Raw genomic sequence first — 20665 nt, forward strand, 5'->3', positions numbered from 1 at the left:
GCTGAGTTTCCTTCAACGGCGCACAAAATTTGCAGACCGTCATTTCCGGGAAGGGTAAAATAACCTTTTTGGAAGAATGCTCGAAAAAAATATACAATAGCAGTGCAGTATTTCTATTCAGATAAGGTTAGTTTAACAATACGAATGGGTTATTTTTCCCTTTACAATTTAATTCAATTTTGTATGTAAAACAAATATTGCGCTATTAAAGGGCAAAATGTCAAGTATTGATCGTTTCTGTTCTTTGAACTCTGAAAACGCCAGTTCATTCAACACAAGTTTACAGTGTGGGATCTTGCAGAACGTTTTTTTTTTTCCCCAAAATGTTTCTCAATTTTGAATTGTTCAAATATTACGTGTGCCGCGTCGCTAGCAATGTACTGTAGGTAGACAAGCGACAAATGTTTCGATGTGAATAAAAAACATGAGCCCACCAAAAAAGGAATTACGTTCACGTACACAATAAATTTGGACATTATTCGTTATGCAAGGATAAAAAATTTGAGCTACTGAAACACTTTCACGAGATGGATGTTTTTTTTTTTTTATTATTTTCGTTGTGACACGATACCCATACAAATGTACTTTTCCAAACCATCTCGTTTCTTTTTCTACAGCTGTACTTCGCTGATCTGACGGAAGCGGCGCTACTGAGCGTGGCTGCCTCCCGTGACGCAGACAATGAACCAGTAGTTAACGACAGAAAAAGACGAAGAAGAAGCAGCAACAGCATCAGGTACAGAAGCACAACAGCAGATTGTCGGGATTGTTATAATTTGGCATTTGTTTCAATTTGCACTTGTAATCTTTTTTCGGGGTGGAGGGGAGCATGTAACAGTTTTATCGGCTTCTGTGAAGTCGTACCTCGAGACAGCCCACGCTGTCGTCATTCAACACTTTGTTGTATTCGTAAGCGCTAGCCCATCCTCAGCTGGCTGAGCGAGAGAGACATACGTGGGTTTGTGTTAAAAGTCCTCGTCAAAACCGAAGCGACTGACCTGTGCACGTCAAAAGGTAAACTAACATGTTCGTGCTTTTTTTGCTAAATCAAACATCATATAGGTGTACAGCTACTTGTAAGAGAGCTGCCTTTTAGCTTGACTGCAACATGGATAAGTGGTGTTCAGTCCTTGTAGGTTGTGTACTCAAACGCCACTTACTAATGTCACACTACTGTTAGAAATGGTGATTTCTCTTTATTGAGGAAGTGATTCAAATTACAAATGTGTTGGTCTCAACTAGCTAAGTGACTTGCTAGATCTCTACACTGGAGAGTACTCATGTTAATTGTGTTGAATGTGTAAAATGTAAGATGCATTGCCTTAAAAAGCAAGAATGTTAATCTTGCAAAGTGGACTTCCTTCAGTGTGTTTTTCTTGGTGTATGTGTAGGCAAAGATGGGGAATATGGCAAGCAGATTTCAGTCCTTGAAGGGACCAGAGGAAACCGGCGAAAGCAGCCGCAAACATGGATGCGATTGGAAGAGGAAACGGAACATGCAGTGTGACTGTGAGGATGAGAAGGAGGGTGACGACCCCATTCAAGATACACCGCGCAGGCAAGTCAACACGTTAATTAACAAGCTTTCCTAGCGTCCCATTTTACCATTGTTTTCCTTCATCTTGAACAGGAAGAAATTGAAAAGTACTTCCAATTACATTTACCAAACCTTGTTCCTGAATGGTGAAAACAGCGACATTCGCATATGCGCGATGGGACAAGAGTGGAACCTTCATAAATTGTACCTGTGCCAGGTGAAACAGAACATCATACCTCTTTTTCAAATTTCTTGAAGGTTGGATTTAATCTGGCGGTCTCACCGCCCTGCTCTGTGACATAATCTGATATGGCTGTGTTCACACAAACCAAACACATCAAACAACCTGCCCAGGCATCCAAAATGTATGTAACTCCACAAATGTCTACACTAGGGAGTGACAGCCCAGAAGTAAACAATCATACATTGTACACGAATATTAAATGTCCCTTACCTTTTAGATGACTCCTTTGCCCATTGTTTTAAATTAAGGAAATGTCCATATTACTCACAACCTGCAATTTGCACTTATTTTCCTTATGTAGTGATGAACACGCCTCATGTATTATATTGGTACAGTATTTGCTGTCTAAATTAATTATTCTAAAGTACCAGTAGTGTTGTACTTTTTCCCCACTAGTGGTACACGGGCTCTCTCTGTTAGACAAAAGAATCCCTGGCTAAGTACAATTCAGTTGCATTTATCTTTAATACTATGCATTTGTATTGAAGAATTTTATTTTACATTTTTACATCAGTACGCTTTTATCCACAATGCATTTTATTGCATATTAAATCTGTTCTGAAGGTAGCCAATTCCATGCAAAAATGTTTTGTATTTACGCTACCATGAGTCATGTCTCCATTGTGCCACTTGAGAGAAAAAACAAGTCAGAATTATGTCACTTGAACCATGCAGTTTAAAACCAGCCATATTTTCAGTTAGGCTTTACATGATCAGGACTTTTGGGGGGGCGATCACCGATCCGACCACATGATTTGGTGGATGTGATCGATATGCCTTACGTTTTTTCACTCTTTGTAATATTACAATCATTTGCTAAGTCATTTAGGTTATTTTTTTCCCCTCATTAGGGTACACAAGCACCCCATATTGACAATTTTTGTTGTTGTTGAAATATTTGATTTATAAAAAAGAAAAACTGAAATATCACACAGGTATTCAGACCCTTTGCTGTGACACTTGTATTTAACATGGGTCCTGTCCATTTCTTCTGATCATCCTTGAGATGGTTCAACACCTTCATTGGTGGCCCGCCAGATATAATACCTTACAGCTCGCAGTGCATGTCAGAGCAAATGAAAATTATGAGGTCAAAGGAACTGGCTGAAGAGCTCTGAGACAGAATTGTGGCAAGGCACAGATCTGGCCATGGTTACGGGGGGCAAAAAAACATCTCTTCCACTTAAAGTTCCTCAGAGTGCAGTGACCTCCATAATCCTTAAATGGTTGACATTTGGAATGACCAGAATCCTTTCTGTAGCTGGCCGTCTGGAGTTGTTCTGAAGCCACTCCTTTGTTGTTTTAGCTATGTGCTTCAGGTCATTGTCATGTTGGAAGGTGAACTTTTAGCCCAGTCTGAGGTCCTGAGCAGCCGGAGTAGATGTTCGTCCAGGATATCCCAGTACTTCCCCGCATTCATCTTTTCTTAAATTCCAACAAGATGTCGTGTACCTGCAGCTGAAAAACACCTCACCACTTTTCATCATTTTTATAAATCTGCAAAACTTTCAACAATTGAATTTATTTCTGTCAGTATGGGGTGCTGTGTGTACATTCATGAGGAAAAAATACCTTAAATTGTTCTAGCAAATAGCTAGTATATTAAAAAAAAAAAAACCCAAGGGGCCTGAAGACTTTCTGTCCCCACTGTATATATGTGTGAATGTGTGTGTGTGTGTTATAGTATGTATGTACAGTCCCCTGTAAAAGTAATTGGAACTGTAAGGACAATTCCTTTGTTTTTGTTGTGTATTGAAGACTTTTGAGGTTTCAGATCAAAAGAGGAATATGAGACAAACAGCTTTTATTTTGTAGTATTTACATACAAGCTCCATCTGTGAAGCAAGGTGCAAGTAATGCCATTGCTTGGCCTTGCATGGCTGCTTCCGGAACAGGCTCAGTAGTCTTTATTGATGATGTAGCAGCAGAATGATTTCAGAAATGTACAAAACCATTTTGTCTTGAATTTGCATTTGGGAGACACTTCATGATGCAACAGGAGAATGACCCAAAATACACTCTCAACATAGCAAAGGATTTCATTAGGGGAGGCGGGAGGGGGCGGAAGATCATAGACCGGCCAAGTCAATCGGCACACCTTAACCAAAGAGATCGGGCATTTTAATTCATTAAGAGAAGACTGAAGGGAGAAATTCACTAAGTATTAACTGTTATTCACTTTAAATTAATAATCTCTTTTGTTAAATTGAAAAATGGATGGCTTCAAACAAAAGTGTCCCGAGTCATATCAGATATCTAGATGTAAACACCATGAAATAAAAGCTTGAATTCTGATCTTCTGTCTCATTTTCTGAAACTCTAATTTCTTCAGTATACAAAAAAAGAAATTAATAGACCTTGCCATTCCAATACTTTTTGAGGTAACTATATGTATATGCGTGTGTGTGCAACAGAGCTGGCAAATAAAGTCACCTTTATCTAATTCTTGCCTTTTTACTCCTGGCAGTCGGGCTATTTCTCCAGCATGTTCAGCGGCAGTTGGAAGGAGTCCAACATGATGGAAATCAACCTTGAGATACCTGACCAGAACATTAGTATAGAAGGTGAGGAGCCTACGATGTGAAGTTTGATCGTTGAAAATATCCTTAAAATGAAAGACGAGGGGGACACAATTTCCTTCAACACAGCAAATACTTGTACATGCCACTGCTAGATAAGAAGTGATTATAAATGACGTTATACATTACACTACATTACAATCAGGGCTTGGCATTAACTTTTTTTCTCACCAGCCAATGATGCTGGTGGTTTCCCAGAGTTACTGTCCACTCAGCATTTACATTTGTCACAATTATTCCAGAAAATTTTCCCGATCTAAATACATTCATCAATGCACGGTTGCAGGGGTGGGGGCTGATTGAAACTTTGGTTCACGGAACCATTTTTCTAATCAAAGTACAAACTGCCAAAGTGGCTCGTGGGTCGTGCAGGTTACCTGCCACTGCCGAAACTCCCCCACATTTGACAGATGTTAATGTAAAGCTCTAGTTACAATATACCGTATTTTCCGTACTATACGTCGCTCCGGAGTACAAGTCGCACCAGCGATAAAATCCATAAAAACGTAGGAAAAAAAACATAAGTGGCACTGGACTATAAGTCGCATTTTTGGGGGGAAATTTATTTGATAAAATCCAACACCAAGAACAGAAATGACATTTAAAATTTAAATGACGAACAATTTAAAGTAAAAATAGAATAGAGGGAACAACAGGCTGAATGATATGCTTACGTTACATGTCACGACTGAGAACGTGCCTGGAATGTTAACATGTATTCAGAGTTATTACGTTAACTATTGTATAAATAACATACTAAGAAGTTTATCAAAACCATCCGTGTCACTCCAGATGTCCGGTAACTAAGATCCAATGAAATCTTCATCCTCTGTGTCACTTCTAAACAAGTCCGCCAACTCCAGAGGTAGACGACGTCTACGTCAGACTCGTCAGTGGCATATTCCAGCCTTTCTGAATCCTGACAGGATGGTTTTGGTGTCACGGAAGCCCATACTTTGTCCAGCCATCCAATGATTTCCCAGAAAGTTGCACGGGGGACTCACCCGGAAGCTGTGCTCTCCATTCGTCATGAGATACACGGGCCTGGAGCGCACTCTTAGGGTTGTCAGTGTGAAAATAACTGATAACTGACTCGAAAAATGGATGGATGTAAAAATGTGTTAATAAGTCACTCTGGAGAATAAATTGCATCCCTGGCCAAACTATGAAAAAAAACAAACAAAAAAAAAAAGACTTGTAGTCCGAAAAATACGGTACACAGCAACAGTGTACATTCTCAGGAAAATAGTTGTAAGGCTAGATATTTTGAATGGTATGTTTTCTACTGGATATTTTTTTATTGTATTTTTCAGATTTTGTCACTGCAATTGTTTTTGTATCTAATTTTATCTGGGAATAAGTGGAGAAAAGTTCAAAGAAAATTGCAGTTAAAATAAAAAAACTATTGGGATCTGGATTTACGCGATCAGGATTTTTGGGGGCGATCACTAATCGGTGAGTTTTTAAAAATGGAGCAATGAGTATTTAAATGACCTGTTCATTTACTGTATATACTTGTGTATTTAATTGTTTGAAAATATATATTTACGATGAAACTTTGTTCATATATTTGAGATTTTTCAATTGTCAAGTATGTGGCTTGGCTCCAAAAAGGTTCCCATTAACTGCCTTTTCACCTTTTTATCATTGTCATTGTATATGTCATCGTACTGGTTCTGATCAAATTGTCCTCTTTTGTGTGTATTCAGCTCTGCATGTTGTCTTTGGATCCTTGTACCGCGATGATGTTCTCATCAAGCCCAGTGGGGTTGTCAGTATCCTTGCAGCTGCTTGTATGCTACAGCTGGTCAGTTCATGGAGTTACTATTTGGATAAACACGTAATTCTCTTTAATATAAAGCCACTGTAAGATTAAACAATTTTTTTTGGGGGGGTGCGGCGGCTTTGTTGTGTGTGCAGGATGCTTTGATCCAGCAGTGTGGCGAGACAATGAAGGAAAACATCAGCGCAAAGACTGTGTGCAGCTATTACACGTCCTCTTGCATCTACGGCTTGGAATCCGTCATAAAAAAGTCTGTTTACTTTCCACTCCAAGCTCATGAGGTCTGACCTCAAAATTTGTCCCACGGAAAATGAAACATTGCTGATTTTCAATGCGCTATTTATGACATGTTAAATAATGCAAGTTGCTGATGTGTTAGTCGTACTTACCCAATTGCACAAACAAGTATTGTGCTAGAGAATTCAATGTGTTGATGTTTTTTTTTTTTTTTTGCAGATGTCTTGAATGGCTTCTAAACAACCTCATGACACACCAAAATGTGGACTTGATGAAAGAAATTGGGTATGTGGTCTAAAATGAAGCACTCATTATTACACTGAATATTTTTAATTTTTGCTCCATGTCTATATAACAGCACTGAATAATACTTTGACCTGTTTCCAGTATTTATTTTTGTGCTCGTGCAGTTAAATTAAGTAACCAAAATATTTCAAAATACTCAGAGATGCATTGCAGTTACAACCACTACAAGCACAGAAATATTGACACTGTTTGGATACACTAACTTGGATCTCATTAGAACGTGCAGATGCATTTAATATTGTGACCAGTGAGTTTACACACTTGGACGTTTCAATCTGTTCAGAACGGATATGATGGAGCAGCTCATCCAGTCGTCGGACCTGTTCGTCATGCAGGTGGAGATGGACGTCTACACTGCTCTAAAGAAGGTATTTTTTAATGCTTTTCTGGTTTCTTTAGTTGTTTTTTTTAGGGTTAAATTGACTCGTTTGTTTTTTTTTTTCTCTTGGTCAGTGGATGTTCCTGCAGCTTAACCCTACCTGGGACGGACCCATCAAGCAGCTTCTAGCCGATGCGGACGCCTGGCTGTGCAAGCGCAGGAATGGTACTGCATTATGTTTAAAAACAATATGGCTCATTTTACACGTTTTTAAGACAATTATTTGTGCTGGACGTCCTTTACAGACCTGTGCTCGACAGACCTGTGCGCGGGTATGCCCTTCCTCGATACAGAGGAGGGGGCCCCCTTTTTCTCTGTCTTCAAATACGTGCGTCTCCAGTATATCATCAATGACCTCGCTTCGGCACGCATTCTGGAGCGTGACAACATTTTTTCTCGTGGTAAACCTGCCACTGCGGTGCTAATTTTGTTGGTCTTCCTCTCATCTATTTAATTTACAATAGCACATATAAATTGAAAGATAAAGCGTTTTTTTCTTCCAGATTGGTTAACGACAATATACAAAACGCAGTGGTTTGCCATGTTGCGGACAGAATTTGACAATGATAATGGGTAAGAACAGCTTCCGTTGGTTAAATTTGTGCCATATTTATTCAAATTAAGATGAATACATCAAATGCATTATTAATGCTGGTCACCGTTAGTCCGCAGGAAGTCAACAAAGAGGAACTCGAGTTATGCAGCATGAGGTGTGGCAGGAAATTGACCAAAGATGGAGATGTGAGTGAAACCTAACTTTAACAACTATATTTTTATGCATCTGTGTGCATTTGCAGTTTTTTTTTAATGCATGTTCTTTATTCACGTGCTTGCATAGGTTTTATCCGGGTGCTGCAGCTTTCCCCACATTGCAAAAACATGCATGCTAAATTAATTATCCCAAGGTGTGATGGTGTGAATGGTTATTTGAAAGTTACTGTTTAAAGGGGAAATCCAGTGGTTTGCGTGAACAGTGTATCCAATAAGTCATGTAATATGTACCGTATTTTGACAGTGATGTTAATTCCTCTCCCATTTAATAGTGTTTTGAGAAGATTTTTATCGCCAATTCCAAATTTTCAGGGGTGCTGCCATTTTCGCGAGTCACATGACCTACGTGCCCGGATGTGACATGTCCAGTTCCGCAACAAAGCCTCGATTACATGGGACACAATTTATGTGCAGCGCTGATTTCTCGGATTTATCTTCATCTAATGAAGAAATAGCAATATCGGTTGATCGGAAAGACAGAGGAATACTTACATACAGATTTGAACCTGTGGCTGTAAATAATGTTGAATATTCAGATGGTTATTCAGGCAGAATGATGCGGAATCTGACTTCTCGGAGGCCTACGCGTGACAAGTGTGTAAACGGCCTCTGCCGCCGCCGGAGCTCGCTCGTCAGACTCTGCGTCATTCCCGCCTGAAAAACCATCTGCGGCTGCTGGCCTGGAGCTCCGGGGGCCTTTGTTTATGCACTTACGTCCCGCGTGCAGGCCTCCGAGTAGTCAGAGTCCTCGTCATTCCGCCCGAAGAACTATCCAACTATTCAATATTTCCAGCCACTGGTTCAAATATGTACAGAAGTATTCCTCCGTCTTCCCTATCAGCCGATACTGCTATTTTTTCATCAGATGAGGATAAATCCAAGAAATCAGGGCTGGGCATAATGATGTCCCGTGTAATCGAGCGTTTTGGAACGGCATGTAACACGTCACATCCGCGCACGTGGGTCATGTGACTCGCAAAAGTGGCAGCACCACTGAAAATTCTTAGTCGTCGATAAGAATCTTCTCAAAACACTATTAAATGAGAGAGGATTTAACATCACATTGTCAAAATAGAGTACATATTACATGACCTATTGGATACATTGTTAATGCAAACCAGTGGATTTCCCCTTTAAATATGTATATCTGCATCATGTTTTAGTAATATAAATATAATGGCATATACATTGATATATAATTAAAGATAGCTTTTTTTTTTGTCATCCTTAGTACTGCTGGCGATGGACTGGTTTCAACTTTGGCTTTGACCTGCTGGTGACCTATACCAACCGCTTCATCATCTTCAAAAGGAACACGCTAAGTCAGCCATGCGGGGGCGCTGTGAGCTTGCAGCCGCGGCGACATCTTGCTTACAGGTCAGCAAGGGCCGCACCGGCACTTCCTGTTGTACCTCAAGTTAAATTGGGGTTGAAATTGCCCAAGGTGCCCTTTTTAAGCTATTTTAGTAGCATTTTTTTGCCTGGCATTTGAAAAATAAAAATCAAACAAAAACAATCAAAAGTAAAATAAACTAGAGTAAGGTTCCTTTTTTTTTTCCTCAATTTAGTTCTGCAGATTATATTATCATATTGATGGTATGATTGTTCGATTTAATTTATTTTTCTATATCACAAAAACATGGTATATGATCAGGTTTGTCGACTTTTTGCATCCACTACTCTGTACATTACAATAATTGGTAGGTAGATAACTACCTCAAATTTATAAAACTGCATGTGTCACTATTGCATTTTTTTCTACATGTTTCGCTGCTATTGTTTTTTTTTCTCCCCCCCCCAGGTTACGCTTAGCCTCCTTTGACAATCTTGGCAAGCTAGTGTGTAGCCGCTCGACCGGTTACCAGCTTCTCACACTTGAAAAGGACCAGGTCAGTAAGCGTCGTCTATTCAAACAGGAAGTGAGGTGAAGGTGTTTACCTTATTCACCCCCCCCCCCCCCCCCCAGGAATACGTGGTAATGAACCTGGACAGTCGCCTGCTCTCCTTCCCGCTTTACGTGTGCTGCAACTTTCTGTATACATCATCGTACGCGGAGCACCGCCCGGACCCCTCGGATCAAGACGGAAGCACCCGCAGCATATCCTGATGGACTCGTGGTCGCTGCCACCCGTTCCTGTGGTAACGTTGGCACTGTTTGTATAGTCCGCCTGCGCTTACAGCAATTATCGCCTGTAAGCCAGTCAGGGGAATTTGTCTCTGTGTCACACGGAGGCTGCTGTTGTACCATTTTAGCATGAAGCCGCATACTTCAATATGGGAACTTTCCATTTGTACCCTTATGTCGGTGACACCCGTGTTCCACAAATCAGTCGCCTCACGTCATTGAACGGGAACTTTGATGTCCCACGGACTTCTGGAAGTCAGAAAACAGTGACGGGGAATTTTGGGAATTCTCCACCTCCATGCTATCACAACAGCAGCCGGTTCAGTAAGATAAGTGGAACTATTCCAGTTTGCTGTGTAATGAAGATGTGGCGCGATTGGACACAATCTCCACCGCAACAGTTTCTTGTTTTCACCTTGTAAGTACATCTTAAATGTGTAAAATAAAAAACTAACTAGTAATCACCACTCTTAATTTACTGTTAAAAGTAATCTCTTGATGATGTGATTCAAAGCGAGCAAGCAGTCTTTCTTCTCCATCAGGGTCCACTTTTTTTCATACTTTTGATTCAGCCTCACTCAGAGACACTTTGGTTACATATTTAAGGACTCACACATCAAAGTCAGTTTTTTTTTTCGTCTTGTTTTTTCTTTGCACAGGGTTTACACCAGGGGTCGGGAACCATTTTGGCTAAAAGCCGTGAAAGCTGCTTATTTTAAAATGTATTTATGTGACAGCGAAACTGTCATTTTTAACACTGAATACAATTAAAAGCGTTCTTTTTTAAGCAAGACCAACCATTTTAGAATATAATGTCTCTGGTTTTTATTCTTTTTTAAAAAATGTTGTTAAACTGAAGCAAACCAATAAATAATATTTCTTACCATGAATGTGAATTTTGTTGCTGTGTGGTGTTGAGGAGTTGAGGCCGCCATCCAATAAACGTGATCGTAGCTTATGTTTTGATATTTTTTAGATGAGAACAATTGCTCACATGCATACTTTGAGGCTAACTTGGTCAATACGGCAATACTCACACCAGTGTGTGGTATGTGATGGGAAGTGTTCAGCGTTTTGACAATTAGCTGGTGAGTGTCTTGAAGTTTGTCAATTTTTATCCACTTGACCGCTAGCCGCCTCTGCTCTGTTGCACAAGTCTTTCCAAATCTTCATCCAGACACTTGAATTTATTCCTCCACATGTCTCAGGGCTTCAGGTCAGCAAGTTCTACCTCAAAATCTCTGCTGGAGACACTAAGGTTGTAAACTCAAGTCAGCTTTCTTCACTACACAAAATTCTAATAAGCGTGCTTTGAATGACTCCGGGAGATGTGAAGCCGCTGGAGATCAAAACGTGGAGCAGGGTTACTTTCCGTGTGCACACCTTTTAAATTTTGTTGTTCAATGTGCAGTAAACGACCTTTCAGTAGCAGTGATAGAGTTCCAGCTTGTCTGAAATGCAAACACTGCTTGTTGAAGGGATGACTGTTTCCAGTGCCTTGCATTTTCAAATTGAGAATCAACATTTTCAATCATCCACATTATAATAATTAAACTAGCTCAAGATGCTGAACAGCTTTCGTTTCAAGAAAAGCCTGGATTGCTGTGGTAAGCGACAAAACGGCTGAGGTCCCCTTCTGTCTTGGCACCCAACACACATTGCTGTGTATTAAAAAAAAACAGGATAATTATTCCCAACTTCCAAATAGTTTTAAGAATTGTCTGCTAAAATTAATCTGCGAACCAGATGCAGTCCTCAAAAGAGAAACGTGGCTCACGAGCCATCGGTTCCCGAATCCTAGTCCAATGGTTTTTCCCACAGTTTATTCCCTGCTCATCAATGGAGATTCCCTCATAATGTCAAGAAAGGCATCCCTTTTGTTATATTATTTTTTCTTTTTTTTTTTTGCAAAATTATGTATACAAAATGGTTATTGCCAATAAAACTGCCCAATGACACTATAATAATTAAATTTCCGCCTACTTCTGTATTTACAGCACTTTCCTCTTTGGATACTGGTTGACTCCTGAGGTGTTCTGTCAAAACAATTTCTCCAATTGGAATCTGGAAGTTAGCGCACCCTCTTCTGGGTTGAAACTGCTACTATCATGAATCATGATCATTACAAGCATTCTTTTTGAGTTAATTTATTTGAGAAATTAACATGCAACTACTGTTCTGCATAGTTAAATTACTGCGAGAGATTTAGAGGGTTCTGGATCTTGATTGTCGAGCGATAGTGATTGTGGTATTTAATGATTTGTACTGATCATATTGCACTGAGCAGCCTTACCCTTTTCTGTGTCCTATTAACTTCCATTTCCTAGGCTCAATGGTTATGACAATTTTTTGCTTTGTCATCATGAAAAAAAAAAAAGCCAAGGAAACGTAAGGAGTTAAATGCTCACTGAACACCAATGCCACGGTTTTACATTTAGGCACCCCCCCCCCCCCCAGGAAATTTGGTTTTAACACCAAATGTACTTATGCACTGACTTTGCTCGTGTTTCATGAAGGGAGGCCCACTACACTGTATTTTGAAAGCCTCTAAGCATCACCGTTGCCATGGCAATGTGCTTGCTTCTCCCCATATGCTAGTGCTTCTATTCCAAAACACAAGTATTTCAATACGACATTCTCACAAGTCTTTATTACTTGTAAACTCTGAAAAAAAACATCTTAAATCACATGATTTGACAGGTGACCTCGCGCTTCAACATGAGGTTTGCCGCTACCTCATATTCTATATGTATGAGGTAAGTTGTTTTTTTTGCCACGTTCTAAAAGAAATGCAGTCAAATGTAATTGTAATGGTTTTACGGAAACATATCTCCCTACTTTGGGAGGTCGAATGACAACTTATATACGTGTGACAGCGCAACACCTGATGCATGATTTGAACTGCATGGGATACCGGGCCCTGCGGATGCCGTGTTCTGACGCCAGTGCTCGTGCCTTTTTACTTCCACTTTGTAGTCAATGATCCGAGCGAACTCAGGACAAGCGTTGTTTGTCGTCTCATTGGGGTATAGCGTCCAGGTTCTCCTGGATTCTACGAGTCATGCTGGGAATGAGGTTCATGTGGTCGTCCACGCAACTGCCCACACATCTCTCCATCAGGGACCGGACAGCCGGTTCCTTGGCACCGGAGTCAAACAGATCCTTTGCCTTGTCGTTGCAGTGCATTGTGCATCTGGCCAGACGGTCCTGGTCGGGGGAATTTTTTTTTTTACTTTTAATATCAATTGATTTTCCTACATCCATTCTCTCGAGTGCTAACTAAAAAAGTGCGGGAGGAAATAAAATATTCGTCAGAAGGAAGATTCAAATCTACATCCTAATAACCCCCCACTGAAATGAATTTAAAAAATGAATAAAAATTTTAAACCTCACCTGAAACTTCTCCAGCTCGGATGTGACGAAGCCCTGGGCTTTGGCCAGAGGACTGTGACACCTGTCGATACACTGATGCACCTGGGTCATGGTGTCCGTGGGGCGATCACAGCAGTCCGCGCTGCACTTGAACATGCGAGCCTGCCAACACCAACGCACCTCCTTGATAATCGTCCGTAGATCGGCAGGTGTGCACATCAGAAAAGCTGCCTACCTGCATTTTGCGGATGTGATCCCTCTCCAGAGTTTGGACCATTTCTTCCACCACAGCCTGAACGCGTGCTTGGTGAGCCTCCGCCATGTCTGTTCGTCCTTCTCAATACTTTTAAAGACCGCTTTCGTATTAAGCAACACGGGGCAATCGCATAAAACGAGGGACCGATAACGAATAAGACTTAAATTTAACTATTAGATTATCCACTAAGGTCACCTCCATTCAAGCATGGTTTAAAATGAACACTCGTCACTTCCGTTTTTTTTTCCGGTCCGAGTTTCGTAAAAACATTTTCCGGTTTCTCGAAATCAAGACAAAATTTTTGCTGTGACATATAGTTACTCTTTTGGAACCATGTAGAAATATGCAGGGATTTTTTTTTAACAGCGTGTAATGCGTCGATCAAGTTGTAATAAATAATGAACACAATAAAAATAAAATATGCAATTTTTCATTAGATTAAGTTGAAATTCTCACACTTTTTATATATTTTCATAATTCTATTTTAAATCGATATTATGACACAAAAACGTTTTGCATTATCGGCCTCTTAATGAACGTAAAAGTGTGTATACTTTTTATTTTGAAAGAGCTAGTACCCGGAACAACGTGCGGAAGTTTGGTTCAGTGTAGTCGCCTATTTGTGTTTTCAAGCCACGTTTGGTATGTATAGTTTGGAAAAATTCTTCTGTCGTGTGTAAGTTGTCAAATAAAATTAACAATAGTCAATATGTTTGTTATCTTGAAGTGTAACGCTGTAGGCAACTGCATACTTGTTGTTGTTGTAATTTTCAAAGTATTTGTTTTTGTCCCCATGGAGTCGTTTTAAATATCTATTACCTTTCTCTGCTCACTAGACTTTGTATAAAACGTAAAACTAAGTGTAATGATACTTAAGTCAAAACATTCTGCATCCAGCTTGATTTTTTTTTTTTCTTTTTATGTGAACTGGGTCAACCTTCGAGCCAGGCCTGATAAGACACTTAAGTCAGTGACCGACCTGCTCCATGTTGTTTTAGATGTCCTTGGACCACTAGAAGCCCACCATGAGTGTTGGGACTTGGACCCAGAGGGTCTTCCTCCTCTTGGGAATCTATCACAGCGCCACGAGAACTTTAGCCTCCACTCCGGAGCTGCATGAGCCTCCCGCAAACATTGGTGAGGTTTTATGAAGAGCTTCTAACCTTGATCACTTGTTTCATTGAACAACTTTTGTCACGTAGTACAACAATTACTCAGGGATACATGTTGTGGTCTTCAGAGATTTTTTAGTCTGTTTTTGTGCTTCTGTCCAGCTGTGGTAGGAGCAGGCATTGGCGGCGCGGCCGCAGCGTTCTACCTGAGACAGGAGTTTGGACCCACGGTCAAGATAGATGTGTTTGAGCCCGCCGATGTCGGTGGACGCCTGGCGACGGCGGAGATGGCAAATCAGGAATATGAGACGGGAGGCATGGTGATCCATCCTCTCAACCTCCACATGAAGCACTTTGTTGACAAATTGGGTAACGGCGTAAACACATTGGGGCCATTTGTTTGGGAAGTGGAGCTGAGGAATATTAAAAACTGGAAACTTTCCATACTAAATCGAGGCTAGCTCCAGATCTTTTTTTTTTTTAAATATATACATATCTTCAGGCATCTCCGTGCGTCAGGAGGTCCCGTCGAAAAAGGCAGTGTTCGATGGCAGCGAGCTCACTTTCGAGGAGAGCGACTGGTTCATCGTGAACTTCTTACGCATGCTGTGGCGCTACGGGCTCAACTATCTGTTCATGCAGATGTGGGTGGAAAGTGTCATGGATAAATTCATGAGGTGAGGGCAGGGGAGGCAGGTAATCTTATACTGTACATCCTTTGACATTGACGTTGAAGAGTTTCCTCTGTTGATCCTTGTTGGCAGGATCTACCAGTACCAGCAGTACGGGTACTCCTTCACCAGCATGGAAAGGCTCCTGCATGCCATGGGCGGGGATGATTTCCTCAGCCTGATGAATCACACGCTGGAGGAAACCATGAGGGCCGAAGGATTTGCGCAGATCTTCCTCAATAACGTAGTGGCTCCCCTGACGCGCCAGACTTATGGCCAAAGCGTCCGCATCAACGGCCTCGCGGGTATGTACTGTAATCCCACGCCTCTTCACGCGCTGGGCGATGAAGGATTTTTGTTGACACGTTTGTGCATCGGTGCCAGGAGCTTTGTCGCTGACGGGTGCTGACTCGGGCTTGTGGGCAGTGGATGGAGGCAACAAAAGAGTTTGCTCTGGACTTCTTTACCACAGCAAGAGTGACCTCATCCGAGCCCGGGTGACCAACATTTCGTTCAAAGTTCGGCCGTCCAAGACAGGTACCCATCCATCCGTAGATCCCACTGACTGACACACACACCTCTGACCGCCTGAAATGTTTATAAAGACCTCTTTCAGTAGTTTCAAGTACCATCAAAATACTGGCACTGAAATACATTTGTGTAGGAGGCCCAAGAGTTAATCAGAACCAGGGATGTTCAATGCGACTGGTCGATCGCGAGGTAATCTTGGTCAAACGCGGGATGGCGTGCCAAAAAAAAAACAAAAAACGTCAGCCAATGTTCCCTCTAAACTGCGTGCGTGGGCAATTGTGCACCGCTGATGCAGTCTCTTCGCAGATATTCTGCATTGCGTGCAACAACAAAAAATAATCCAATGCAAATTGAAAGTATAATATAATATATAGTATCGTATAGTACATTATAGTATAGTATAGTATAACTTTTAAAGGCATACAGTCATAAATACAAATGTTACAGTACTTACACAGCCCATCAATGTGATTTATAATGAAAGCGTCCACCACCGCAGCTTTAGTTAGCAACACAGTCTGGCAACGTAGAGCAAAGATGAGCTAGACATGCTGCTTATGTTTACTCTCAATAATAATGGAGAAAGCTAAAAAAGAAATGATGTTGTTTTAAGATGGAATGACTGTCGGAGTATGTGAATAATCGAAGAAAAAGTGATTTTCTCTTTTCCGACTGGGTAAAGTCTGGTCTGAAGACAAAGCAGAAGGTGCAGGATGAGATGGTGTGGAATTTTAAAATTCCACCTTGGCACAGCCTGATCCAGGATGAAAGCACAGACAATACAGTGCACAAAAAGCTAATTCTGTGTTTTAAATATAGGAGGCAACATAACATTAACCTTAAAACGGTTTGGGAGCATCATCATCAAACCCCCTGTCGTCGGTAGTTCGCGAGACGCTGGCTGCTTGAAAATTAGATCTTGGGGTCAAAAAGTCTGGGCACACCTGATCCAAACCAAAGCATAGGTGTTGTTCCCAAGAAATACATTTTGGTAGCCAATGTAACAGTTTGAAGACAAACATTTCTCAATGATTAAATGTGAATGTTTGAGTTAAAAGTTAAATACAGCTGGATCGCAACAAGTGTACAACAAATGTACAGCACTATATGTCAAAAATAAATTGAGGTCACTGAAACTCACGCTAACAAAGTTTGAACACTTAATTCAGTGATTCTGTCATGTACCACTAGAGGGAGGCTCCCAGCCACACTTTGAGGATCACAGGACTGTACTCTAGTAATAGTTTCAATGGAAATATCCCGCACAATATGATGCCACATTTGAATATCATTTCAAACACAATTTATACAAAAACAAATAAATGACTTACAGATTGACTGATTTTGGGTGCACCACATGTGCACTTGTGCTGATGATTTCACATCCCCCTGGCAGAATTTCTAAGATGTAAGATGACCCATTTATTCCAACCCATTTATTTATTTTTGGTGTAGTTGGGATTGAACTGCGTCCGTTTGTGTCTGTGTTTGCAGGGCCCTCCACCGGCTTCTACGAAGTCAGTTACGTTGGAGACGGCGGCGCGGGGCATTCGATGTATGACATTGTTGTCATAGCAACCCCACTTCACCAGGGCCAGTCTGACATCTCCTTCTCAGGTCTGTCTTCACCAGTGGTGTCCCAGTTCCCCGGCATCTACCACCAAGTATTCTCAATTCTGGTCCATGGCGTGCTCAACACTTCCTACCTGGGAGTCACGCGGCCGGCCTCGGAGTTCACTGTGTCTGAGATTCTCACCGCGGACTCCAAAGACAACGTCATGTACAGTTTGACTTCCGTCGACCCGGTCCACATCCCGCCCGGCTACAGCCGACCTCCCGCCAGCCAGACCAAAGTATGGAAAGTGTTTTCTCCTCGAGCGCTGGACCAGGAGGACCTCCGCCGTATGTTCCTCTCGTGGGATTCCGTGTCGCAGACTCCATGGCTGGCCTACCCCACTTATCGTCCCCCCCAGCGCCTGACCCCGCCGTTCATCCTGCACAGCCGACTCTACTATCTCAGCGCCGTGGAGTGGGCGGCCAGCTCCATGGAGATGAGCGCCATCTCGGCCAGGAACATCGCGCTGCTGGCCCACCACCGCTGGCACAAGCAGATGGGCCAGATCGACCAGGAGGACCTGCACACGCGCCTGCGAGGGGAGCTCTGAAGCGCACGGGCCCGGTCCGATCCGGTCCTGAAAGATCAGGTATTTAGGTTGTATCAGGGTAAGCGCGGCTGTCACTTCCTGATGAACTGCTAGTCTGCAGACAGTCTCACTCAAAGTACACCTATGTTCTTTCATCAGGTTCGCCACGATTTTACATTAAAAGTCCTGTAATAGTTCTTGTATTAATTTTCTCAAATTGGCTAACTAAAATATCGTTCTGTGACTCAGTGAGTCATTTTTATTTCTGTCATTAAATAATTGATTTATTGTAATAATGAAAAAAAAAACACTCCTGGTTAAAAAAAAAAAAAAAAATCTGATTTAACTTTAACTTTATTATTTTATTTACTTTATTAAATCATTGGTTAGCACTTACGCTTCACAGTTTGGAAGTTGGGAATTTGGATCCAGTTTCTGGCCTTCCCGTACTCCGGTAGCTGGGTTAGGCGCCAGCACACTCACGACCTTGGTGAAGATAAATAGGTCCATTTAATTATTTTACACATTTTACATACACATTATTCTTATTATTATTTTCAAGAGTTCTGTAAATGACCTGGTCTATTGATTCGTTTTAGAAATGAAATGTACACAAAAGCTTGCCCACCCCTGAGCGGACACAACATGACTCACAGCCACCAAACGCGTTCACTTGACGTAAAACATTCTCATACACTTAAAAAAAAAAAATGATACATCATGGTGTAGGAATAAATGAAAGTAGAAAGTAAGTAAGTAGAAAAAGTCTAACCACAAAATGTTTATTAGGCGTCACTCTCTTGAAATCTGCCGCACATATCATCAAGCGCCAGTCCGTTACTGATTTGGGCGGAACCGCATTGTGTTAAGATAAATGGCGTTGAGCTGCTGTTTGATGTCTCACCAACATTTTTCGGGTGGGTCGTAGTTGTAACAGTGCATCAGGTACGCCTACGCTAACCAATTACATAGTTATGTTATGATCTCATACATTCTGCCTTCATCTCAATGACAATGTTCAGTGCTGATTGAAAGATTTATAATTCATGTAGATTATTGTGGTTGTTGTTTACATCAGTGTGAATATGTTCTACAACACTACTACTGAGAGCTATCGCTATTTTTGCACATCTTTGATAAGATTGTGCACGTGTCTTTGGAATGTAAGATAATTGCCCTTATTGTTCCTTTCAGTCTGCGTAATTCTTTATACTTGTAATTACGTTTAAATGTTAGTGAATGACGACTCCTCCATTGGTCCTCCCTTCTGAACAGAGTTCTGTAGAGTTTTTGTTTTTAGACATGCAAAAGGGTAAATGATACTAATGTTTGAAAAGATATTTGGTCTTACTATTTGGAAAAACAACTGTGCTGGTGTGACCAGAATCCTACAAACGGGGACCCGTCATAAGGGAGGAAAAGTGTTTGACATTGGTCACATTTGATTATTTTTATAATCTATGGGCTACTGTACTTTTTGAAATGTATTCACAAATATATTTTGATAGAGAAGGATTTCCTAAAGCGATTTTAAAGGGACTAATTGTGTGCTGTAATTGACAGAATACAACAAGTCAAACAGTTGGAACCACAACTTAATTTTTTTTTTTTTTTAGATTATATTTGAAATGACACTGTTTAGGATCAAAGTATTAGGGTTAGGGTTAGGGTTCGTGTTTGGTAATAATCATTGTATAAAGTCTACTGATGTGTCTAAGTCGATGTCTTTGAGCCATCAGCCTAATGAAATGTTTTTTTTTTTTGTTTGTTAAGGAAATAAACATTGTCTTCAGTTGTACGCAGCATCTTTGGACACGTTCCTTTTCAGCTCCAAGTTACCCCATCCGCGCTCCCCGATTAAAGGCCCATGTGATTGAAGATCTGACAATGGGCCCCTTTTGAGTCTCTGAATAAGGATGCGTCTGTTGTGCTGATGTGACATCCAGCTGTGTGTTCAGGTAGTGGGCGGAACAATGGTACCAGAATCCAACAGGACATGTGACGGGACGTCAGAGGGCATATAAGCGCTTTGATGGTGTTTGTCAACACGCACCAAGAGAAACCGTCGGTGCAAGATGAGGCTCCTAGCATCGCTTTTTGTCATCCTTGCTGCGACGGTGCTGCAGTCTGGTAAAATTATGAAAAACTTGAATGGGCAGGCAAACTTGTATCATCGGTTTTACTTTGCATTCATAAAAATGCATTTCTCTTGTGCTGCAGCTTTCTCTGCATCGCTGAAGTCCGCTGAGGAGGAAAAAAAGGATCATTACGGTGAGCAGTTAAAGTTGGGATTTCAAAATAAACACTGATCATTAGTATTAAATTAATCACACTGCTTTGCTTAATATTTTCTTGCAGATGTTTTAACCGAACTGCTGAAAATAGGTGATTTGCATTTGATTATTCTTCACAAAGATGACATTCATTTCCTGTTTTTATTTTAAAATGCACCACAGGATGATGATATTTTTTCTCAATCTAATAACAATGTAATAGCAATAAGTGAGACATTTGAATGATAATGAAATATTGTTTTATAGTACATGTAGCAGCAAGGTGGCAGAGCTGGAAAGCGTTAGCCTCGGAGTTCTCAGGTCAAGGTCAAAGTTCAATCCCGG

General features: G+C 41.1%; 3 protein-coding genes across 7 annotated transcripts; 2 read left to right on the forward strand and 1 right to left on the reverse strand.

The window, feature by feature from the left end:
- The first annotated feature begins 10 nt into the window (after positions 1 to 10).
- gmcl1 (germ cell-less, spermatogenesis associated) lies at positions 11 to 10845 on the forward strand. 3 transcript variants are annotated; one of them, XM_061800996.1, is made up of 17 exons: positions 11 to 126; positions 618 to 736; positions 824 to 1014; positions 1392 to 1562; positions 1635 to 1754; positions 4249 to 4345; positions 6070 to 6167; positions 6281 to 6393; positions 6600 to 6665; positions 6970 to 7054; positions 7140 to 7230; positions 7311 to 7466; positions 7569 to 7638; positions 7731 to 7806; positions 9068 to 9213; positions 9638 to 9725; positions 9803 to 10844. In XM_061800996.1, the coding sequence occupies exons 4-17, from the start codon at positions 1398 to 1400 to the stop codon at positions 9941 to 9943; spliced, it is 1512 nt and encodes a 503-aa protein (XP_061656980.1). In that variant the 5' UTR covers positions 11 to 126; positions 618 to 736; positions 824 to 1014; positions 1392 to 1397; the 3' UTR covers positions 9944 to 10844. The 3 variants fall into 3 exon arrangements, with proteins under 3 accessions (XP_061656980.1, XP_061656981.1, XP_061656982.1); XM_061800997.1 differs by lacking the exon at positions 824 to 1014 and having other exon boundaries at positions 9803 to 10845; XM_061800998.1 differs by lacking the exons at positions 11 to 126; positions 618 to 736; positions 824 to 1014 and adding an exon at positions 1110 to 1307 and having other exon boundaries at positions 9803 to 10845.
- Positions 10846 to 12610: 1765 nt separating this feature from the next.
- fam136a (family with sequence similarity 136 member A) lies at positions 12611 to 13837 on the reverse strand. Its single transcript, XM_061801717.1, has 3 exons — positions 13569 to 13837; positions 13355 to 13495; positions 12611 to 13168 (listed from the first exon to the last, which is right to left on the reverse strand). The coding sequence occupies exons 1-3, from the start codon at positions 13653 to 13655 to the stop codon at positions 12980 to 12982; spliced, it is 417 nt and encodes a 138-aa protein (XP_061657701.1). The 5' UTR covers positions 13656 to 13837; the 3' UTR covers positions 12611 to 12979.
- On the forward strand, positions 13502 to 19849 carry pcyox1 (prenylcysteine oxidase 1). 3 transcript variants are annotated; one of them, XM_061801715.1, is made up of 7 exons: positions 13502 to 13640; positions 14588 to 14726; positions 14864 to 15070; positions 15204 to 15378; positions 15466 to 15677; positions 15757 to 15909; positions 17398 to 19849. In XM_061801715.1, the coding sequence occupies exons 2-7, from the start codon at positions 14615 to 14617 to the stop codon at positions 18066 to 18068; spliced, it is 1530 nt and encodes a 509-aa protein (XP_061657699.1). In that variant the 5' UTR covers positions 13502 to 13640; positions 14588 to 14614; the 3' UTR covers positions 18069 to 19849. The 3 variants fall into 3 exon arrangements, with proteins under 3 accessions (XP_061657699.1, XP_061657698.1, XP_061657700.1); XM_061801714.1 differs by lacking the exon at positions 13502 to 13640 and adding an exon at positions 14178 to 14231; XM_061801716.1 differs by lacking the exon at positions 13502 to 13640 and adding an exon at positions 14178 to 14231 and having other exon boundaries at positions 14864 to 15016.
- Positions 19850 to 20665: the final 816 nt, after the last annotated feature.

The sequence above is a fragment of the Syngnathoides biaculeatus genome, chromosome 17 (assembly GCF_019802595.1).
Source record: "Syngnathoides biaculeatus isolate LvHL_M chromosome 17, ASM1980259v1, whole genome shotgun sequence".
Lineage (NCBI taxonomy): Eukaryota > Metazoa > Chordata > Actinopteri > Syngnathiformes > Syngnathidae > Syngnathoides > Syngnathoides biaculeatus.